The sequence below is a fragment of the Choloepus didactylus genome, chromosome 16, assembly GCF_015220235.1.
Source record: "Choloepus didactylus isolate mChoDid1 chromosome 16, mChoDid1.pri, whole genome shotgun sequence".
Classification (NCBI taxonomy): domain Eukaryota; kingdom Metazoa; phylum Chordata; class Mammalia; order Pilosa; family Megalonychidae; genus Choloepus; species Choloepus didactylus.
The window spans coordinates 66,885,616-66,908,541 of NC_051322.1; the positions used below are offsets into that span (position 1 = coordinate 66,885,616).

Sequence of the window (22,926 nt, forward strand, 5' to 3'; positions counted from 1 at the left end):
TATGTCTCCCCACCAGATAGTTCTCCCCCTTGGGATTTTTGCTGAGTGCAGTGACAAAGGAGGCTAGGGGCTGGGCTAAAAAGCAGAGTGAATTTTCTGACACTCTCCTGGTGTTTCTCCCAGTGCCCGCCTGGGGGTAGAGAACTATAATAAACAAAGGACATATCTCCTCCTGGTAGCCTTGAAACCAGCCTAGACCCAGGTCAAATCCTCACTGAATCTGCTCCTCACTCCTACTGGAGGATGGAGGAAAGGCATGCACTTTTTGGGCAGAAGTTACTGTTTATTCCAGTTTTCTAGATTTCTCTTAAACACAGCAAAAAATTATGAGATATGAGAAGAAAAAGAAAAATGGACCCATAATCAATTGACTGCTTTTTAGTCAATTTTGGAGACACATCAATGGTGCAGATGTTGACATTAACACACAAGAACTTTCAAATAACAGTTATACATATGGCAAAGAAATTAGAGGAAATGGTGGACAAATGGATACAAAGATGGAAACCATCAAGAGAGAAATGGAATCTCTAAAAAAGAAAATATGGCAACCTAGGTATGAAAAAATATGAAACTTGAATTGAAGCGTTCATTGTATGTACTTAGCAGACTAGACACAAGAGAAGAAAGGATCAGTGAACTTGAAGATAGGACACTAGAAATTCTCTAAACTGAAGCACAGAGAGAGAAAGAGTAGGGGGAAAGCAAAACAGATTGTGAAGGGCATTGGAGAGACTATCGAATGGTCATGTTTGAAGAAGAAATGTTTGAAGAGAAAATGGCTAAGAATACCTCAAAATTTGTGGAAAACATCATCCCCCAGATTCAAGATGCTCAGTAAACCTCAAGCAGAATAAATACAAAGAAAACTACACTCTAGGCACATCATAGCCAAACTGTTAAAAATAAAAGATAAAAAGAAAATCTATCAAAAGCAGGTAGAAGTAGAGAACATTATATTTAGAAGAACATCAATAAGAATGGAACTGACTTCTCATCGGGATCAAGAGTCAGAAGTCAATGCAGTATCTTTAAAACAACAACATGTGCTGAGTTTGTGTTCGATAGTGAAAATATTTTGCATAAATGAAAATGAATTAAAGACATTTTCAGGAGGAAATAGGGTGCAAGCAGGCCCACAGTACAAGCCATGCTAAGGAAAGAGACAGGGAATGTCAAAGGAAAATGCTGAAGGAAGTTTCCATAGCTGAAGAGAAACAATCCTGCATGGAAACACCAACATGGAGGAAGAAATGAGAAGACCGGAAAGGATACATATAAGAGATTTCTGGAAAAAAAAAAAGCTTTAAAAACAATTATTGGCTATTTTAAAGCAATAACAGTAACAACTCTTGTGGGATTTATAACATATACAGAAGTAACAGCTATGACAATAATAATATTGGTGGAGAGGGAGGGAGTAATGGAATTTTACTATTGTAAGTTATTTATATTGTTGTGACAATTCATGGTGGACTCTAATTAATTATAGCTCTCTAGTTACCATTAAAACATAATACAAGTTATAGCTAAAAAACAATCAATGAGAAAATGAAATAATTTATTTTAGTGTTATTTTGAATGTATAGTATTACCATCTATTTAAAATCTAATTTGAAACCTATTGTGTGTTTTCCCAGCAAGAGTTGCTGTATAACACAATTGCATTCTGTTTTTCAAATAACAGTTTCCTGCTGTTGTTTGGGAATAAAGAAATACAAACAGCCGATGAGGCCTCAAGCTCTGTTTTTTCCTATTCTGGTAAAGTACAAGGCTGCAGATTAAGGTTCCTCAAACTCGAGGTTGGGCCTCAGGATCATAATTATGTAAAGCTTCAAGAACACGAGGTCAGGTTCATGCTCCACCCTGGGGTGAAGTGGGAAATAATTTGGATTCCCTAATTAAAGAAAGTGAGAGCTCTTCCAAGGATGTTTGATCCCAAAATGCTATTTGCCGCCTTTGCCAAAAATAAAAAAATAAAACAGTTGAAAATTGCAATTAAAGGATTCTCTGGGTGGATAGTCTCAGATAAAATCCTGTTGCAATCGGCTGTCCATGCCTTGTTTTTCACATCTGTCCCTTCTTGTTCTCCAGGAGAGTTTTAGGAAGATCTTTACTCTGAGGTTCCATGAATATACCCTTTGCTTAAACAAGATATCTTAATGGCAATTATTTTTATTAGCCTTAAGGATCTCTGTTCCTCATCTTCTAAAATTCGTTTATCATTTCTCAAATTTCTCACCTTTTCAGAAATTTTCAGTGCTTGTGTATACCTGAACATTTGCTTAATTTCTAAAACAAATTATGCTGCTCCATGTAGCCACCGAATTGGGATCTCTAGATTGAAAAATGTCTGTGATGTTTTTGAGTGAGGGAGACAGTTTGTAGAACACTATTGATATGACACAAATGGGAGAGGGGAAGATCCTATGTTTTGGCTTCTTACAATCAGAAATTATTTAAAATTTTGCAGTTACAACGTACATTATAATTAAAAAAACAAAAGCAAAAACAAACAAACAAAACAAACAAAAAAACTTGGTCCATGCCTGCTTTACAGTCTATATAAGTTCTGCAAGTCAAACATATTAATTCCTTTAAGAAATTAACTTATAAAAATCTGTATATTGAGAAAGTTTTAGGGATCCATATACTTTTTCTGAATCCGGTATGTAGAGCATATAGGCACTGGTAATTGATTGCAGTTTTACAAGGAGTAAATGTTTATATAGTAGTACTCTATGAATTTGTTAATGGTTTCAGTATTGATCTTGTTGCAAAAGAGGAAAACTTAAGAGCTTAAAAATAATAAACAAAACAATTACTGTTTGGATATCTGTATTGATTTCATATGTGTTAACCACTAGAAACTTTGCAGTTACTAAATTATAAAGATTTCACTGAAAAACTTATATTTCCCAGTTATCAAACATAACATAAAAAAAAAGTGGGTATTTTGTGTTTTCTTCAAATGCTTTGGTTTTTAAAAATGAATTGATTAAATCACTGCCAGTTAATGTTAAAAACTGGAATTACCAAGGGTCTGGTACTATGAAAGAGTCAATGATAAAATTCCAGAAATTTCTACTAAAAGTGATTTAGAGAATAGAGACCATGCAAAAGGAGTATTACTTTCTTTTTTATTTATGGAAACATTATTTCCCTTCAATATGCTTTACCTATGCTGTAGGATGTGGCAAAATTTGAACAACAATCCATTGCTGCTCTGCATGTCAAAATTAAGTTGTCCTCAATAATTGTAATAGTCCCTAGATTGTAAGCTCTTACAGCAGTTAACTCTATCCCTGAATTGTAAGGCCTATCTCTAAACTTTGAGATGCTGATCCCCTAGCGTATGTTGTCACAAACATTGGGACTGGTGGTTTGATGTGCTGAGCCCTCGAGCATGGGACTTGCCCTTATGAAGCTCATTACCACAAAGGAGAGTCTAAACTTGTATGTAATGGTGCCTAAGAGTCTCCCCCTGAGTACCTCTTTGTTGCTCAGATGTGGCCCTCTCTCTCTCTAACTGAGCCATCTCGACAGGTGAACTCGCTGCCCTCCCCCCTACGTGGGACCCGACTCCCAGGGGTGTAAATCTCCCTGGCAACGCAGAGTATGACTCCCGGGGATGAATGTGGACCCGACATCGTGGGACTGAGAGTATCTTCTTGACCAAAAAGGGGATGCAAAATGAGACAAAATAGTTTCAGTGGCTGAGAGATTCCAAATGGAGTCGAGAGGTCACTGTGGTGGACATTCTTATGCACTATATAGATAACACCTCTTAGGCTTTAATGTATTGGAATAGCTAGAAGTAAATACCTGAAGCTACCAAACTCCAACCCAGCAGTCTGGACTCCTGAAGACAATTATATAATAATGTAGATTACAAGGGGTGACAGTGTGATTGTGAAGACCTTGTGGATCACACCCCCTTTATCTAGTGTATGGATGAGTGGAGGAATGGGGATAAAAACTAAAGGACAAATGGGGTGGGATGGGGGGATGATTTGGGTGTTTTTTTTCACTTTTAATTTTTATTCTTGTTCTGGTTCTTTCTGATGTAAGGAAAATGTTCAGAGATAGATTGTGGTGATGAACGCATAACTATGTTATCATACTGTGGACAGTGGATTGTATATCATGGATGATTGTATGGTGTGTGAAGGTATTTCAATAAAACTGAATTTGATTTAAAAAAAAAAAAAGTTAAGTTGTCCTAAGTGGCTGGGCTGCCTACAGTTGGCTACTCCTGTGCCTTGCTACATCTAGGAGTCCTCGTTTCAGGATAAAGCACTTAGACCACACTTTGATAAAGAGCTCGTCTCAGCCTTTTGGTTCAATTCCACCTGAGCCCAAGGAGAAGAAGGAAAGCCTGGAGGAGGGTGTTTGAAAGGAGTTGCACACCCAAACTGAATTTGAAACTTAAAAAAAAAAAAAAAAGCCCTATAAGAACAAGAACAGATTTTACTGCATAAAGCAACTCAGTTATGTTCTTTATGGTAAGGACTGCAGTGGTGTTTTGACAGAAATCGCGAAAATCTCTCACATTTCAGTATTTTGGCATCTAGCTCCACTACTGCATCTCGTGCTTTTTAAAGCTAACGCTTTCTGAACATTTTTATGTTCCAGATGTTTTTCATGTGTTAACTCATTTAGTCCTCTCCAAGACCGTTCGAGGAGGGGGCTCATGAAACTTGCCATGCCTAGCTCTGGCTGGTGTCTCCTAGCCTGGCTCTGGTCCTGTTTATGGAGTGATGACAGGAGCTTCCGTTGTCATTCTCAGCAATTGGACCTTTAACTTAGCGTCATTCCAAGCCCCCCACTACATCTGACAGTGGGGCCACTGTGCTGTGGAACTAGGTCCCACTACCGCATCTGAATGTAGGTTTTCCCACGTAACATTAGAGTTGGTTTCCTCTATCTCAGCAGCCAACTTTGTACACCCTTCTCTGTCATCGTAGATACTTTATAGAGACAAACTTCTACCATAGACGTTTTGACTAATACAAATAACTCACTATGCAAATATTTTCATGGCAATTTCAGTGTGGCCAAAGAATCCTGATGAAGCATAGAGGATTGCAAAGAAGGGCCGCCACTGATTCAATTCAGAGTATTCCCTCAAACCTCTCTCCATCACACTAACTCCTTTTCAACAATGATTTTCAACTTTAATTTAATTATGTGACTTTATTACTTTATTACTCTTTCCTCAGAAAATCCATCCCTCGCTGCCGAAAAATTAACAGGATGCTCTCCAATGAATCCCTACATCCTCCCGCCTTTAGCCGTTCCAGCTCACAAGCCTCTGTAGACAGTGCCTCCATGGAGGATTTCTGGCATGGAATAGAAGGTGTTAAAGAGGACAGCATCGGAGGGCAGGAGGAGCACACACCTACGGAGGCCAGGCCACTGGATGGTAAGGAAGGCGCTTGTCAGTATCCCTGAAGCTGAGTGTCTTTCATTGGATGTGCTCCCCTGTCTGAAGTCTTCCTACTAGCAGTTTATTGAATGAGTCAGTAGAATTCTGCAGAGTAACCAACTGCCCCCACTGATTTATATCTACTGGTTTGACTGAGGCAGGGTGGCTTTTATACAAGGTGACATGACCCAAAGGAGAGCTGGGACTCACTCCCAAAAAAATCTATTGATCCCTTTTAGATAGCTACTTAGAGATGCCGTTCCCAACTGTGTATGTGATTCATTATCATCAAGTAGACTGAATATTCCAACTTTGATGCTTTTACATGTGTACACTTGAACACAAATTACCAAAAAAAAAAAAAAAAAGAGGTGAGAGACAGAAAAATAATTTACCAGTAATAATTTGGGAGGAAAAAAAATGATTTTGGAGCACTTACTGATATTAATGTATTTAGAGAATGATTGTCTTGTATACCACAAAGCAAAAGCCAAGTTGAATGTACTAGTTTACATTGAAGCTAAAAAGACAAAAAGGAAAAAAATAGAAGTTGAAGCCAATGGCATCCAAGAAAGACTGAAGATAGTTTAGTAAGTATACACCTAATATGTTTCATTAGCCAGTGATTAACCTCAAGACAACTACCCACATAAACTGAAACTTTGAAAAACCATTCATTCTTCATTCCCTTTTCTTTCTCAGGATGAAGAAATAATAGTTAAGATGTAAAAAAAAAAAAAAAAAAAATTAGTGTACTTTGCATGCTACTAGAAAGAAAATGCCCCACCACACATTTAGTGAGAATCAATTTCAAGGGAACCAGTCCTCTGTTGGCAAAGTAGATTCTTATTCCTTTTACCACTTTGCCTTTTCAGATTCAGTTAAAACAGAATTAAATACATAAATGAAAATGTGCCTTATCCCCCTGCATTTTTTTCTTTTCTATCTGTGTAGCTAGCTATCCATTTTAAGAACCATGAGTTCATACTGACAGCCTCTAATTCCAATCCAACACCACAGGCCATGTCGTCTTCTCTCTTTCCATGTTTCTAACTACCTTTCCCAATAGTTAGAAACCTGGCTCCCATTATCCTCAGTGAATTTACTCATTTCCTCAAGCATAAAGTACACAGAGCACAGTTTTAGGTTTGCTAACCTATTCTGTTAGAAAAAGCAAGCCTACTAACAAGAGTTTAATGTTTATTTACAGATTTTTTCTTCTTGAAGTATGTGCATAGATCTCGAAAGTGTACAGTTCATGAGTTTTGACCAGTGCCTGCACTTTTGTAACTCGTAAACATTTCAACCAACCCAGGAAGTTTTCTCATCCTTTTTCCATCCAATCTCATCACTGCCCACAACTTGCTACACTGGAGGCAACCATGGCTCTGATTTTTTTTTTTTTTTTTTTTTTTCTTTTTTGCACCATAGATTAGTTTTGTGTTTGGCTTCTTTCCTTAGCATGTTTTTAAGATGTATCCAGCGTATCAGTAGTTTGTTCCTTTTTATCACTGGTAGTATTCCATTGTGTAAATGTGCAACAGTGTGTTTATTCATTTACGTGTTAATGGACTTTTGGGTTGTTTACAGTTTGGGCTATTATAAATAAGGCTACAATCTTGTAAAAAAGTTTTCATGGAGATATGTTTTTGTTTCTCTTAGATAATGTGTATTTTTCATAACATATGTTTAACTTTATAAGAAACTGCCAGCATTTTACCAAAATGATTGTACCATTTTATACTCCCACCTGCAATATATGACAGTTGTGGCTCTGCAGCACTTGGCTTTAGGACTGAATTTTTTGGGAAGTGGCCATATGCCTTTTAAAAAATTAATATCTACATACTTAACATTTCTGTTACTTTTTCTTTTTTTTGCAAATCCAAGTCTCCATCTGGTGTCTTTTCCCTTTAGCCTAAAGAGCTTCCTTCAGCATATCTTACATAGCAAGTTTGCTGGTGATGAATTCTTTCAGTTTTCATTCATCTGATAATGACTTTATTTCACCATCATTCTTGAAGGATATTTTTGCTGGATGTAGAATTCTTGGTTGCCAGTTATTTTCTTTCTTTCTTTCTTTTTTCTTTTCTTTTCTTTTCTCTTTTCTTTTTTTTTTTCCTTTTCTTTTCTTTTCTTTTAAAAATGTCATTCTGTTATCTTCTGACCTCCATTGTTCAATGGCATTTCATGTCATTATTTCCCTGTTTTTCTCCAATTGTTTTAAATACTTTCTTTTTATCTTTGGTTTGTAGCAGTTGACTTCAAGGTGCCTAAGTGTGGTCTCCTTTTTATTTAACCTGCATGGTGTTAGCTCTACTACTTGGTGTTTCAGCCAATTTGGGGAATTTGGGGACATTATTTCTTTAAACATTTTTTTCTGCCCCATTCTCTCCCTTTCCTCTCTTTCTAGAACTCCAGTTATACACATATTACACTATTTAACATCTTCTCATATGTCACTGAGGCTCTATTCATTTAAAATGTTCTCCTCTCTCCTTTTCATATCAGAGACTTTCAAGTTCACTGACCTTTTCATCTGGAGTCTCTAAGGCACTATTAACACCGTCCAGAAAAATTTTCATTTAAGGTATTTCACTTTCTAGTTCATGAATTTCCTTTTAGTTCTGTCTTATACTTTTCAGTTCCTTGCTGAGATTCCATCTTTTCACTCATCATGAGCGCCTTTTCCTTAGGTACTTGAGCATAAATATGGTAGCTGTTTTCTTAAAGTCCTTGTCCAATGTCAGGGTCATTTCAGAGACACTTTCTATATTGACTGCTTTTTCTCTTGATAAATGTTTCCACTTTTTTCCTGTTTCTTTTTGATTACATATTGCTGTACTACATGACTGATTTGTTTCTGAGATACTCTATTCTATTTTCTTTCTCTAAAGGGAGTTAATGTAAGCTCTAGCACAGAGTTAACTTGGCTGGACTCATTTTCCCAACCTTGTCTTCCCTGCTTGTGAGCATCTGTAATCTTGGTCAGTTATTTTAGCCTTCCAGCTGTTGTTTTTCACTGGGATGCCTGGAGCCTCCCACACAATTTTTTAGTTCAGAGTTTACTCATGGGTGTGTTTAGAGTTTATGCACAGATTTTGGGGTTCTCTCCTGTGTGGCTACCTCCTGTCAGGAATATGTCCTTCTCTTTCTAGCAGTTCTGGGAATCCCATACTCTATCCTCTGACTCCTCAAATAAGTAAGACTTACTTTCTGTTTGAGTTCTAGCTACCCTGCACTGTAGGGATTGAAAAATGACCTCAGTTGAAAAGCTGTATAAATGTGAATCTCACCCAGTATGTTTCCTTTTATTAAAGTCGGAGGTTTTTTTTTTGTTTGTTTTGTTTTGTTTTTAGGTTCCTGCTTATGCTTTGTTTCTCTCTAGTCTCTTCAAATAGTTACTTTACACATTTTGTTCACTGTTCATAATTGCTCTACACAGGGCTGTTATTTGATAAAAGCCACTCCACCTTTACTGGAAGTTTTTATTCCCTTTTCGATGTTTCCTCAGCAAATTTACTAAGCCGGTGGACTTTCAGTTTAGGGTGGTACATATAATAGCCACACTCATTTTTAGAAGTTGGTGTTTTTTATTCATTATTGTTCCTACTTATTAACAGTAATTTCATTAACTCTGTATTGCAACCAAAGGTTAATTAATTCACAAGTGTGTGTGTACCCATTATGTGCCACAAACTATGCTAAGTGTTGGTGTTAGAATTATAAGCAAAAGCAGAAGTGTTTCCGTCTCTCATAGAGCTTATAATCTGGTGGAAAATGAAAGTAATATAAAAAGATGTATCTTTTGGGAAAAATTATTTTAAGGAAAAAAGAACGCAGCCTTATTGGGGAAATAGCAGTAGGACCTGACATGATCTTAGGGATTCAGGGCAAAATGACTTTATTGAGGTAGGGATATATAATCTAAGATCTGAAGGATTCAAAGGGCCCTGATGAGATTGTCAAAGAAAAGGATCTGCATAGCCAAAGGTTTTGTAACCAACTGGAACACGGAACTTTTGAAGAGTCAAAAGCAGACCAATGTTGCTGGAGAACAGAGAGTGAGCAGAGCATGGTACAAACGAGACTAGAAATAGAAACAGCTTCATGTCTCGTATGCCATGTTAAGGATTTTGTTCTTAACTCCAAGGGCAAACAAGGAAAGAAAATTTGTAGCATGGTTTTACAAAGGAGCAATGGATTTATGTTGCATATGCAAGGACCAATTAAGTTACAGGACGGAAAACAGATTGGATTCAAGAATGGCTGTGAGCAGAACTGTTGGGAGGCTATTGTAGCAATGCAGGTGAGGGATAGTAGCTCCTTCGACAAGGATCATGGCAGAAGAGATAGAGAAGTGGGCAGTTTTGAGAAGTGATAAAGAGGTAATACCTTTTGTTACCAAAATTTAGTATTGTTAACAAATTACTTATTTGGTGATGTATCAAAGAAAAGGTGATGTCAAGAAGCCTCTGGTTTCTTGCTTAGCAAATTAGAAGGATGGAAGATTTCATTCACTGAAATGTGGAATATTGGAAGAGGATTAGAGTTGGGAATGAAGACCTGTGGGTTCCACTTGAACATGTTGAGTTTGACATATGATTGAATGAGCCAAGTAGATACTGAGTAGGAGGTTGGAAATATGGAGATCAAGTTCAAAGGAGCGTTCTTGTATTGAAGTTACACATTTGGCAAGTGGACTAATGAGCATGAAATCGTATTGTCCGTAATGCAGCAAAAAGGAGTATCATTTATATGTATCGTGGAATTTCTTTCCTATGGGAAATATTTATTCTACATATTCTGCCATCTGAATCTGCAAGGATTTAGACTATCCTAACTCCTCCAGGGATTGAGACCATCCTCATTCCCAATTTAGTAAGAAACTGGGCTATGGGTCAGACAAACCTGGTTTTTAAATCTAGGCTCACCAATTACTCTTTCTTCCTCTTTTTTAAATTACTTCTTACAGAGTTGGAGGAGAAAATCTAGGTTTCAAAATTTACTGTGTAAACCATATTTGTAAATTTTGCCTTCAGAAATAAGAATCTTATCTAAGGCATAAATAAAGGAAGGCTTCCAAGGGAGAATTCATTAAGTTAAAGGGTTTATTATTTTAGACTAGGACTGCTATTTAAAGTATATCTTTGCATTTTCTGTGAAAGGGACAGCAATGAACAATTAAAACAAGATATCGAGTAAAATATTTACATAACTAAGAAGTAAGACCTGGAAAGCCATTAGAAGTTTCTGTTTATAAGAGAGCTACAGTAATGCAGAGTCCCAGGACTCCTGGGCTGATGCTTTGATATGCACTTTTCATGTCAGTTCAGTCTGCTCCTTAAACAAGCCTCATTCCCAGAAACATGCACCTAGTGAATTTTTTTTACAGCACATTGTTATTCTGAATTCTTTATTATTTCCGCACATCTCTTACACAATGGCAATTGATTCTCAATATGATGAATTTTAAGTTCTTTGAATTGCTTTCTGAAAAAAGGAAAGATTAGCTAATATTCAGAACAAAGAAAGAACTAAGATAACTCGTATTTATTGAATACCGACTAGGTTCCAGGTTTCTTGCCATAAATACAGCACTAAAGTAATATAATTTTAAGTTAACCCTCAGAGCCACTTAATGCTTTTGTTACTGTTACCTCCACTTTGCAGAGAGGATACTGAGGCCTAAAAATATCTTAAGGTCTACCAAAAGCACCCAGCTGGTAAACGGTGGCAGTGAGATTTGAATCCTCATCTAAGTGATTAAAATACCCTTTTGTGTTCCATTCAACCACTCCTTTTCTATCATGGTTTTAGTCTAACTATGGAAACTGATAGTTCGGATATACTTATGTTTAACTCTCTGGCTAAGGAAAATCTTTCATTTACCTTACCAAGTCTGCAAGTTAGCAACTTATTCTACTAGAAAATATTTTAAAATTTGATTCATTTTTAAAAATACCATACAGACACTTCATCCATTTGTATAGGCTTTCCCCATAATTATTGTGGTAAAAAGACAGACGTAATATATTGTTTACTGTTATTTCTCATTATCTGATATACACAGACCTTCCAATATACACATACATTTTCATGTAGAAAATGTTGCTGATCTTCTCTTGGTAATGTCATCTTGCAGAAGGAGAACTTGAAGCAGAGTGGTTGCAAGATGTGGGTCTATCAACTCTGATCTCAGGCGATGAAGAGGAGGATGGCAAAGCCTTGCTCTCTACATTGACTCGAACCCAAGCAGCTGCAGTAAAAAAGAGATATACTACGTATACTCAAACCCTAAGAAAAAAGAATAAGCAGCCTGTCAGGGATGTCAGAGACATCTTTGGAGTCAATGAATTGCCTGTAAGTAATGAATATGGCTTCAAAGGTGTTTGGTTTGATTTTATGTGTATGTGTGTGTGCGGAGGTGGGGGGGGGGGGACAAAGCACATGGGATTGGAAAAAAAGTACAAAAAGGCTGGTCACAATCTAGCTTTCAGAGAGAACTAGAGCAGACAGACAAAGCAGTGAAAAATTCTACAAATTTGAACTTGAATGACTGCTCCTTATCTCCCATACTGCAATCTCACAGCAACGCTAAATTTATTCCCTGCTTTGTTGAAGTTGGAGAGTAGCTTCTTTGACAGTGGAACACATTTTTTTGGATGGGATATACAGAGCTTTTACTTAAGTCTAAGCATGGAGGGAAACCCTGTGGTAGGCAGACTAGTCCTGGGAAATGGGGCTGTGTTACTATAAAGAGACCTGGGTTGTTTGTTCTAGATGGGGACAGTATGGTAGAGAGGGGAGAGCAGCCTTTATGTTTATATAAATTAAAAGGGTCAGAAATGAAAGATACTGGCATTAGGTGGGATTCCCATAAAGGAAGGATCAGATGTCTCATGAGAAATGGTTGGTTGACATTCCAGCTTACCTTTAGCAGTTCTGTGGCCACGATTTTACTGCTGATGAGGTTGTTGTCACTTTCTCTGATTTCTACCTTTGTTTTCCTGCTAGCTCCTCCTGACAGTTCTTTTACTCAGCCAACAACTCATGCGACAAATCCTGATTGAGTACCTTCTCTATGCAAGTCACTAAATGAGGTGACAGGCAGACAGGAGTCTTGGAACTTTAGGGATATTTACTATATAGAGAAAAGGAAACTTGATATTCTGCTGCAGTTACAGAAGACAGAGATGCCTTGGGCCAATTAGGTTTCTCATCTGTTTTATTGTAATGTCAATAATGACATAAATTAAAATGTCAAAGATACTGGGTAGAAAGCGTGTTTGGACACAGTCTCTAATTTGAGTTATTTTAGGTCTTCCGTAATATCTTCCCTTAGATATACTGATCACATTGGGTGGTTGCCAGGGCAGCCACAGATGCCTACTTAATCCATAATGTATCTGTGTGAGCGACATTCTAGAAAGGTATTGTCCTTTAGAACTTTCTACAGTGATGGAAATATTCTAGAGCTATGAAGTCCAATGTGGCAGCCACTAGCCACATGTAGCCACGTGTAGCCCTTGAGATGTGGCTAGTGTGACTAAGGAACTGAATGTTTAACTTTATTTAATTTTAATTGATCTAATAGCCATGTGTGGCTTGTAGCTAAATGTGTTGACTTGCACAGTTCTAGAATCTTCTGCCATAGATGCACCTTGAGGTAAGTGCATCTTGAGCTCTGTGCTGTTTGAACTGTCAACCTGGTTGAAGTCTGTGTTTTTCTGGATGGTGGGATTTTCCCACAGCTGCAATCGAGTGAAGGTGACTCCCATAACTTGAGGCAAGGATCCCAGTGACAGGCATTCTGGCACCTATCGAAGAAAATGTTTGCCCTGTTAGTCCAAATTCCCTAGGTCGTTTTTCGGTTGTCTCCAAGATCTTCTTCAAAGAGGCCTAACAGCTTCTCCTACATGTTTGCTTTCCCACTTCTATTCTAGCTACTCCAGGTTTTTGTATTTCCTAGAATATTAAAAAAAAAAAAAAAAATAGAAAAGGGTCTGTAGGCTTCACCCAAATCCTCCAGTTACTCAAGAAAATACACGTGTTGCCTAAAACAAAACTTTGGACTTCTAGTAACATAAAAACAGTGAGATAAAGAGTCTTTTTTGTGCTCTTCTCTCTTCTTTCATTTAGACCCCAAGGAGGGGTGCAGATAAAGTGGAGACTTACACGCATTGGGTCATTAATTTAAAAGATAAGAAGAATCTTTTACTGTTCTGAGACACACAGACTCAGTACTACACAGTTCAGTGTTTAATTGCAGGAAAGGCCAACAGGGCCATTTGTGATGGGTGAGGAGACTGGCCCGTGGGCTCTTCCTTCTACCTGTCTTTTCCTTCTTCTGCCTTTTCCGCTCTTGCTGCTGAAGACCCAGGTCTAGAGTGAAGTGAGCTTGGGGATGAGACTGGGGAGTGGTTGCAGGCAAAAGAAAGACCACAGATTCTAGGGAGTAAAGAGGTCTTGGGCTATCCTGGTGAAAGGGCATATGGAAGTCCAGGAAAGCCTGAAACTATAAACCCTGTTTTAAAAATGCACATGGTTCTTTGTCCAGAAATTATAAAGCTGCTTAAATCTAGCCTTTGAAAAATGTTTTTATGTTTATAAGCATCTTCACATTCACAGATTTTTTTCCTAAAAATTTCAGCGTCTGCTTCTGCAAAGTAAAGAAACATGGAAGCTTACCTGAAACTTTACAGTTTTCTGTTTGAATTTGACAGAACAATCATTTCTTCCGTCTTTCCTTCCCTCACTCTGTGTGTCTGTCTGCCTTTGGGTGGGCTGTGTCTCCTGTCCTATCTGCCCCATCTCTCTGTCCCCCTCTTACCCCACCCCTTTCTTTTTTCCTTTGGCATTATTTACCTAGTTAAGAGACTAATTACCTACAACAAATTTTCCTTTTCACTTTTTTAGTGGAGAAAGTTTTGTGAGGAGACTTTGCATTAACCTTGGAGGTAGGAATTTGACCCAGTATACTTACCTAGTGAGGATAGAAATTCAATCATTCATACAGTAGATAGCTGATTATACTAGTTCTTTTCTTAATTTTGCACAATGCAAGGATACCTTCTTACTGTAAAAAAAAAAAAGTGAAATTATAGAAGTGTATGGTGCAAAAATAAAAATGTCCTTTTCCTGACATTCCCAGCAGTCCCTATCCCACTCTCTAGAGAGAGGCGCAGTTATCAGTCTGGTGTCTCCTTGTGGAAACTTTCCTATTCCTTTACACACTGTGGACCTGTAGAAATCCATCGCATTGTTACTGAGCAAGATAATATTGGCATTATGAATCTGGTAGCATTCATTTAAACATCTTAGAAATGTTTCCTCCTGCTAAATATAAATCTACCTCAATTTTTTTAAACTGCTGTTTAATATTCCAAAGTCATTCCAAATTATGGCTGTGGTATAATTCATTGAATAATACTTATAGTGCAAGATATGTAGTTTATTTCCAACTTTATGCTATGTTAATACACTAATGAATATTCAAATACATTTCTTTAAAATATGTGCATATATCTTGCTAAGAGAAATATCTAAAGTAGAATTATTATGCTGAAATATGCGCATTCTGAATTCTGAAAGATAATGCCAAAGTCTTCTTCAGCAAAGGTTTTGTGAACTGCAAATCGCACTATCATTAAAAGCATGTGATCAATATTTCAGTACACCTACACTAACATTGAATATTACCAGTCTTTAATATCTGTCACTCTAGTAAATTAAAAATAGTTTATTGCTCTTTAAATTTTATTTGCATTTCCCTTATTAGTGAGGTTGAGCATCTTTTCAAAGGTCAATTGAAAATGAGTATTTCTTCTTTTGTGACTTGCCTCATGAAAGACTTTGCCCATTTTCCAGTTATTTTTATTTGTTGGAGTGCTTTAATATGCTGAATATATGTTGCAAGTATTTCCTTACACTTATCTTTACATTTTGTTTATTATATCTTTTTAAAAAAATAAATGTTTTGGAAAGTATTTTGCAAAGTCTGTCTGTCTTTTCATTTGTGGCTTTCTTTTGGCCCATTAAGTTTCTATCTGCTCCAAGATTAAAAATGCGTTCTCCTTTGTCTTCTTCTAATTTGTTTACAATTTTGTTTTTAACATTTATCTGGCATTTATTTTTTGTGATTTTTTTAATTCAGTTTTATTGAGATATATTCACATGCCATACAATCATCCATGGTGTACAAACAAGTGTTCACAGTATCACCATATAGTTGTGCATTCATCACCCCAATCTATTTTTGAACATTTTCCTTACACCAGAAAGAATCAGAATAAGAATGAAAAATAAAAGTGAAAAATAAAAGTAAAAAATAACACCCAAATCATCCCCCCCATCCCATCCTATTTTTCATTTAGTTTTTGTCCCCATTTTTCTACTGTCCATCCATACACTGGATAAAGGGAGTACGATCCACAAGGTTTTCACAATCACACTGTCACCCCTTGTAATCTACATTGCTATACAATCGAGTTCAAGAGTTAAGGCTACTGGGTTGGAGTTTGGTAGTTTCAGGTATTTACTTCTAGCTATTCCAATACATTAAAACCTAAAAAGTGTTATTTATATGGTGCATAAGAATGTCCACCAGAGTGACTTCTTGACTCCATTTGAAATCTCTCAGCCACTGAAGCTTTATTTCATTTCATTTCACATCCCCCTTCTGGTCAAAAAGATGTTCTCAGTCCCATGATGCCGGGCCCAGATTCATCCCCAGCAGTCATATCCTGCGTTGCCAGGGAGATTTACACCCCTGGGAGTCAGGTCCCATGTTGAGGGGAGGGCAGTGAGTTCACCTGCTAAGATGTCTTAGTTAGAGAGAGGGAGAGAGGACCACATCTGAGCAACAAAGAGGCACTCGGGGAGACTCTTTGGCACAATTATATGCAAGTTTAGCCTCTGCTTTGCAGTAACAAGCTTCATAGGAGTAAGTCCCAAGACAGAGGGCTCAGCTTATCAAGCCATCAGTCCCCAATGTTTGTGAGAGCATCAGCAACAATGTGATTGGTTTTAAAGTAGGATCTAACTTTACTTTTTTCTAGATGGATAGCTATCAATTGCCGCAAACAATTTTTAAATTATTTTTTCCACATTGTTTGACATGCCCCTTTTGGCATGAACTAAATCTTCATATATAAATTAGTCTTATTTAATTCCTATGATTCTATGGCATCTTTTGGAAATCTGTTAGGGGAAACACCCCATTGTTCTTTTAAAAAATTTCTTTGCTGTTTTCTGAAATTTCTCTCTTCCACATGAAGTTTAATAGCAGTTGTAGACGCTTATGAAATATTGGGAATTTATGCAGAATTCCACTGAATTTTCAGATAAATTTGAGGAGAATTTACATCTTTGTAATGTTGACACTTCCCATCCAACAACCATGGTTGTGTCTTTTCATTCATGTGTGTCTTCTTTTTACATCTATCAGTCTTCCTGTAGGTACTACATGTTACTTACTCTGTTTATTGCTAGTACTTAATAGACATTGATATAAAGTTGAGTATGTATATATATGTGTGTGTGTGTATGTGTATTATTTTTAAATGCCTCTCTCTGTAATCATTTCTTTTCTTTGTTTATAATGCTTCTTTGCATATTTTGCTTTAGAGTTGTGAATGGTTTGTTGAAATTTCAGCAATTACATTTGAAGAACCAACTTTTCATTTCTTTTAGATCTTTTCATTGCATTAATTTATTTGATCTTCATTAACTCTCATCTATTTCTTATTCTGTTCTTCCTTTTGGTGCTTTATGAGTTGAACCTATCATTCATTCATTTTATAATTTTATTTGCATTTAAGACTCCAAATTTTTTTCTAGTTGTCTACTTGGCCACCCCTGAGGCTTTTTCATAAATAATACTCTTATTGTCTTTTATTTTTTAGTATATAGCTTTAATTTTGACTAGTTCTTTAACCCATGAAATGATCAGAAGGCTGTTTTAAAATTCCATTTTGTTGTTTTTGTTTGCTGTTATCCATTTGTGGTTGATTTCTAACATTATTGCATTTTGTTTAGTGACTTTGCTCATGTAATTTCTGCTTTTGCAAATTTATGACTTAAAAAGGCCAACTTTTATGAATGTTTACAGCTCTTTGAAACCAGTGTATATTCTCTTTACATTGCTTACCATTAAGTAAGTATAATGGATACAATTAACCAAATAATTCTACATACATTTGTCTACACATGTGGAAATATATTTATACCCCCACCATCACCACAGTAGCTGCTTTGTCACCCAAGGGCATCTTTCTTAGGTTTTATCCTGGGATCATATTTAGCTGCTGCCTGCTATTCAGTGGTAAGAGGAGAAAAGGATCTGCCTGCCTTTTTGTTCAGAAAAACATTCTTTAATTTCTTAAGTCATTGTCTTCTAAATTGGGGGCAGGGGCACTTTCCCGCTCTTTTGGTTTCCACACTGGATTTTTTCTGGATCAGCATTCACTCTGATTCATTGGCCTTCTAAACGTTTTACTCTTGTGGCCTTTTTCAGACTGAGGTTTTTCTCTACTCTTATCAAAACATTCTTGCCTGTTTTTTTATCTTCCAGGAATTTCCAACAATTTCTGGTCTGCTAATGGAATTGCTTACTGGTTTCTAGATCTGCTCTTTTAAAGATATAACTCTTGACACACTGAGTGATTTGCAGGGGAAGGAGAAGGTGCTATGTGCATTTTGCTATCTTGAACCAATTCTCTTGTGCTGGTTCTTCAGTAGTACTTATTCTTTTCCAAAAAATAAGAGTTGTTTTTTTATTTTAACTATTATTTAAAAATATGTAATCCTTATGATTTCATTAAATATCCAATAAATTTAATTTTTTTCTGGCAAGCTTATAATAAAGGAATAGAGTATGTAATCCTTGTTTTAGTAGAGCTGTTGTACAGTAAATCATAAATGTTAAATCTCTGGATACATAATACAAAGTCTACACACAGTCCTATCCATCGTGAACAGAATTCTAATGCCTAAATATTTAATGTGAATTAAATATTTCTTTTGGTAACACCTTTAGTTGGGCAAAATAGTCAATCTAATTTATTTCCAATTTAACAATTGATAAGCCACTAGCTAAAGGTGAGGCTGATTTATAATTGACTGTATAAATATAGTCATATGGTCTGTGTAAAAAACCTGACTATATCACTTATGTATATATTTGACTGCATGTAACAGAAAGCCTCAGAAATCAAGAGTTCAGTATTTATTCGTTCTTTCTTAAGAAGAAGCTGAAGGTAGATAGTCCTTTTCCTTAGCATGGCTTCAGCTTCTTTTTATCTTTCTATTTCAACTTCCACATGTGGCCTTTATCCTTTTGCTCACAGAATGGCTGTGCCACTCTAGGCACCACATCCGTGTTCCCAGTAGGAACTTCTACCCCTCTGATTGTCCCTCTGACCTTGCTCAGTAGAATAAGGTCACCACTCACCTCTCATTGGCCAGAACTATTTTATGATCATCCTTTGCTGCAAGGGAGGCTGGGAAATCGATTTGTCTTAATAGGGCACATAACTTCCTGAAAAACAATCAGTATACTGTTAAGGAAGATAAGGAGAATGAATTTGGAGGGAAGCTGGCAGTGTCTGCCACAAAGACCAATGTCTATTATAGTTCATGGCATTTAGTGGGTTCTCAACGTTGGGTGATAAATGGTTAAATGCAATTATCAGTGCACACACTGTCATAGCTATGGATAGCTTCACAGATCTGTATGAATGTACACGTATTATGCATAACCTGTGTTTGAATACACAGTTACATTTGGGAGATTATGCCTGAATAAATAAAAATAGACTCTCATTTTTCTCAATAGCCAGATGATTTTTGTTGTAACCCAACACTTCTTTTGGATGACACCCTGGATGAAGAAGGGATATCAGCAATTCCCTGCAGAAATGGTCAACTGGTAAGATAAAGCGAGGGGAATTGAAAGTAAGGGAGTTAGAAAAAGTAATTTTTTTCAGAGCACTTGGGGAAGCTTGCAAAAAAAATGCCTATCTGTAACCACGAAGGAAAAGGAGACTCAAACTCAGGAATGAATCATTAAATAGCTAAATCTACAAATAACTACATGTCTTACCTGTACCTACAAGAATGACAATAACAATAATTATAGCCACAACCAGAAGTCAAAAGCAGGAGAGATTGTCAGGTGAACTTCTGTTCTCTTGATTGGGCTCGTAATGAAAAATCTTACCCTACCATCCATGTATCTTTCAATATTAATTTAATTCTCACCATAGGAAAAATTTTGACATTTCAGTTATTTTCTAAATGTAAATATCTTGTAGGGAGCAGCTCTGTTTCATCCTAAATGTGTAGCACTATGTGAAGGCAAAAATGCAGCCTGTAGCCCATGAAGAAAATGTTATTTGTTTTGTTATAGCCACCTTCTCCATCTTAGTGCATATTTTCAAAGAATGCTAAGATGAGTTCCTAACTGTCAACGAAGCTATCTTCATAGAAGACCATTTTCATGAGACGAATCTCATCTCATGGTCTTCCCTGCTCAGCACAAGGCTTGGGTCCTTCAGGGGTTGGCTGTGAGTAGGAGATGTAGGAGGAATGTGGGTTTGATGACCTCCTGCTAGCACTTCAGTTCACAGCAGGACAATTTACAGTCAGAGACTGTCCTCCATTATACTTCAATATGTTTCCTTCTCTTCAGCTATACTTTTTTCCCTTCCTGTAAGGGGAAGAGAGTCTTCGGTCTACTGATGAGGATGATGACGAGGATGTTGATGGTGACTAGTTTCTGTACAGTTTATTTCTGTCTATGCATATTTTAGGTGGAGCCCTTCATCTGGACCTTACTCTTGTCCTTAAGTGGACCAGCTTGTGGCCACTTCCAAGCATCTGCTGAATGGTTGTGGTGGCCAATTTGTCTTCTGCCTGTTCTCTGTTGCCTGAGGGTGGGCAGAGGGCTGGTGGAACCCAGGCAGCTTGGGCTGGGGCTGTGAGCAAGCTTGTTTAGGAGGTTTAGGCTCCAGGTTTTTTTTCTAGCTTTACTCTAGTTTGCATATGTGTTAGCTGCCCCTGGTCAGGGGTCTTTACCTTTTCTGTTGAGTGGGCAGCAGAAGTCCTCAGGTTTTAGGTTGTCCCCCAGAGCAGGGATCTTATGTATTATACTTCAGATCCAAGACAATGGCCCAAGCTGCCTTCCCCGGGTCCCTTCTGAGCAGCCCCTGCTTCTCCCCTAGACCAGAGGAGTCTTTTCCAACAGATTTCTGGGAGCCTCTCCCTCACCTTACTCGATCTCCATCCCCACCTCAGTGAGAGACTCACCTTGTCTGGGCTTATTTTATTCCTTTTCTCTTTTGTCTTCTGTCTTCATGTTCCACCTTCTACCTACTTCCAAAGTGGAAAAAACAAAAGGTGAACTCTTGTAGGGTTTCTCTTCTCTTGGTCAGTGCGTGGTGAACAAGAGACTTCTACTCTAGAGGGGTGTGGTGTGTTTTTTCCTCTGTAAGTAGACTTTCTGGCCAGAAAAGGGCTGGGAAATACAGTTCTCACCTTTTTCAGATCTGACTCTCTGAAGCAGAAGTCAGCAATGAAGATTATTCTAACAGACTATATATGCACGGATTAGACAAGTGCAAGCCTCCAAACATTTATAAAGTACACTTTAAAGTATATTAATTTAGGTATAAAATAAATATATCCTGGTCTGCTCCCCATTTTAAGAAATAAGTTTCTGGGTGTGGGAAAGTAGAATTTTCTTCATTTGCCTTCCTTTACTACTACCGATAATTAAGGTCAGGTTTACAGGGTCAACTTTACAGAATGAAAAATCAGCCTCACCCTGTAGACAACAGGAACAAAACAAGGAGACATGGCCCTGCACACAAGGGTTTTTAAATATTAGTTTAAGAAAGAGAATTTAATGCACAGGCACAAATAACAGCAGTGTTTAGAAGGCAAGACATGGCAGTTCACTGTGACTGGTAAGATAACAGTTGGCTTTTGAATGGAGTGTTTATGAGGTTTCCTATCAGCCCAAGGGAAACGCTAACCTGCCCTGCATTTGTCTGTCTCTGCTGCCCTCCACCCCCATCCGACTAACTCATGCTAAGCCCCTGGCTGTAGCCTAATGGTCTAAGTAGTGGTTCTGTGTTGAGCCCTGTTTAAGGGAGTGAAGAACTGAAGTGACCATATGTTCCTAAGATACTCTCAGGATGGACATGCTAGGACCCGAATCACAGCAAGCCTCTGGAAAACCTTCCTCCTTCCCATCTTGGCTTTCACTGTTCCCTTTTATTTCAATTCCTCGAAGATCTTACCACCTTTTTTTTTTTTTAATATCTTAATTTTATTGAGATATATTCACATACCATGCAGTCATACAAAACAAATCGTACATTCGATTGTTCACTGTACCATTACATAGTTGTACATTCATCACCTAAATCAATCCCTGACACCTTCATTAGCACACACACAAGAATAACAAGAATAATAATTAGAGTGAAAAAGAGCAATTGAAGTAAAAAAGAACACTGGGTACCTTTGTCTGTTTCTTTGTTTTTTTCCTTTCCCTATTTTTCTACTCATCCATCCATAAACTAGACAAAGGGGAGTGTGGTCCTTATGGCTTTCCCAATCCCATTGTCACCCCTCATAAGCTACATTTTTATATGATTGTCTTTGAGATTCATGGGTTCTGGGTTGTAGTTTGATAGTTTCAGGTATCCACCACCAGCTACCCCAATTCTTTAAAACCTAAAAAGGGTTGTCTAAAGTGTGCGTAAGAGTGCCCACCAGAGTGACCTCTCGGCTCCTTTTGGAATCTCTCTGCCACTGAAGCTTATTTCATTTCCTTTCACATCCCCCTTTTGGTCAAAAAGATGTTCTCCATCCCACGATGCCGGGTCTACATTCCTCCCTGGGAGTCATATTCCACGTTGCCAGGGAGATTCACTCCCCTGGGTGATCTTACCACCTTTTAAAGGCAATTAGGGGGCAAGTATAATGCCCAGCACTTCCTGAAGAAACTTCCCTGAGATGTAACTGAACTTTGAAGTTTTGCACCATCCGCATCCTGGAACTGCTTCTCAATTTATATAATGAGAAAGCAGGATGAGGTGAGCAGAACAAAATGACTAGAGGGAAGAGCAGAACTATTCATTTACCTAATCACATGTATTATACATTACAGCTTCTTAGCAGATTGCACCTTTTTTCCTGTGAGCAAAGCTGCCAAGACACGTCTCTGGGTAACTAAATTTTCGTATCCAAAAAACTTGAATCCTAAATCAGTTGAGTATCCAATGCTTGGCCCTACATCAGTTCCTTTCAGAAATTTGTAGATAAAGGTCTGTTTGCTTTTTCATACCATGTTGACGTTGAGAAGTCTACAGCTTATTCCTTTAGTGATATGCTGCTTTCATTTTTATAATTCTGGATTGCTACTTTATTTTTATAATTGTAGTTTTGCCTTTATTGTTGAAACTTGAACTGTCATCATATATAGAATC

At 37.4% G+C, this 22,926-nt stretch overlaps 1 protein-coding gene across 6 annotated transcripts in view; it reads left to right on the plus strand.

Annotated features, from left to right (window-relative positions):
• ARHGAP28 (Rho GTPase activating protein 28) overlaps window positions 1-22,926 on the plus strand; it is a 177,277-nt gene that overhangs the window by 95,706 nt on the left and 58,645 nt on the right. For 5 of the 6 annotated variants that reach the window (XM_037805924.1, XM_037805929.1, XM_037805927.1 and 2 more), the window contains 3 exons: window positions 5,223-5,425; window positions 11,574-11,791; window positions 19,266-19,358. In XM_037805924.1, coding sequence (XP_037661852.1) covers window positions 5,223-5,425; window positions 11,574-11,791; window positions 19,266-19,358 — 514 coding nt within the window. The remainder of the gene's footprint in view (window positions 1-5,222; window positions 5,426-11,573; window positions 11,792-19,265; window positions 19,359-22,926) is intronic. The other variant, XM_037805925.1, reaches the window with a different exon arrangement.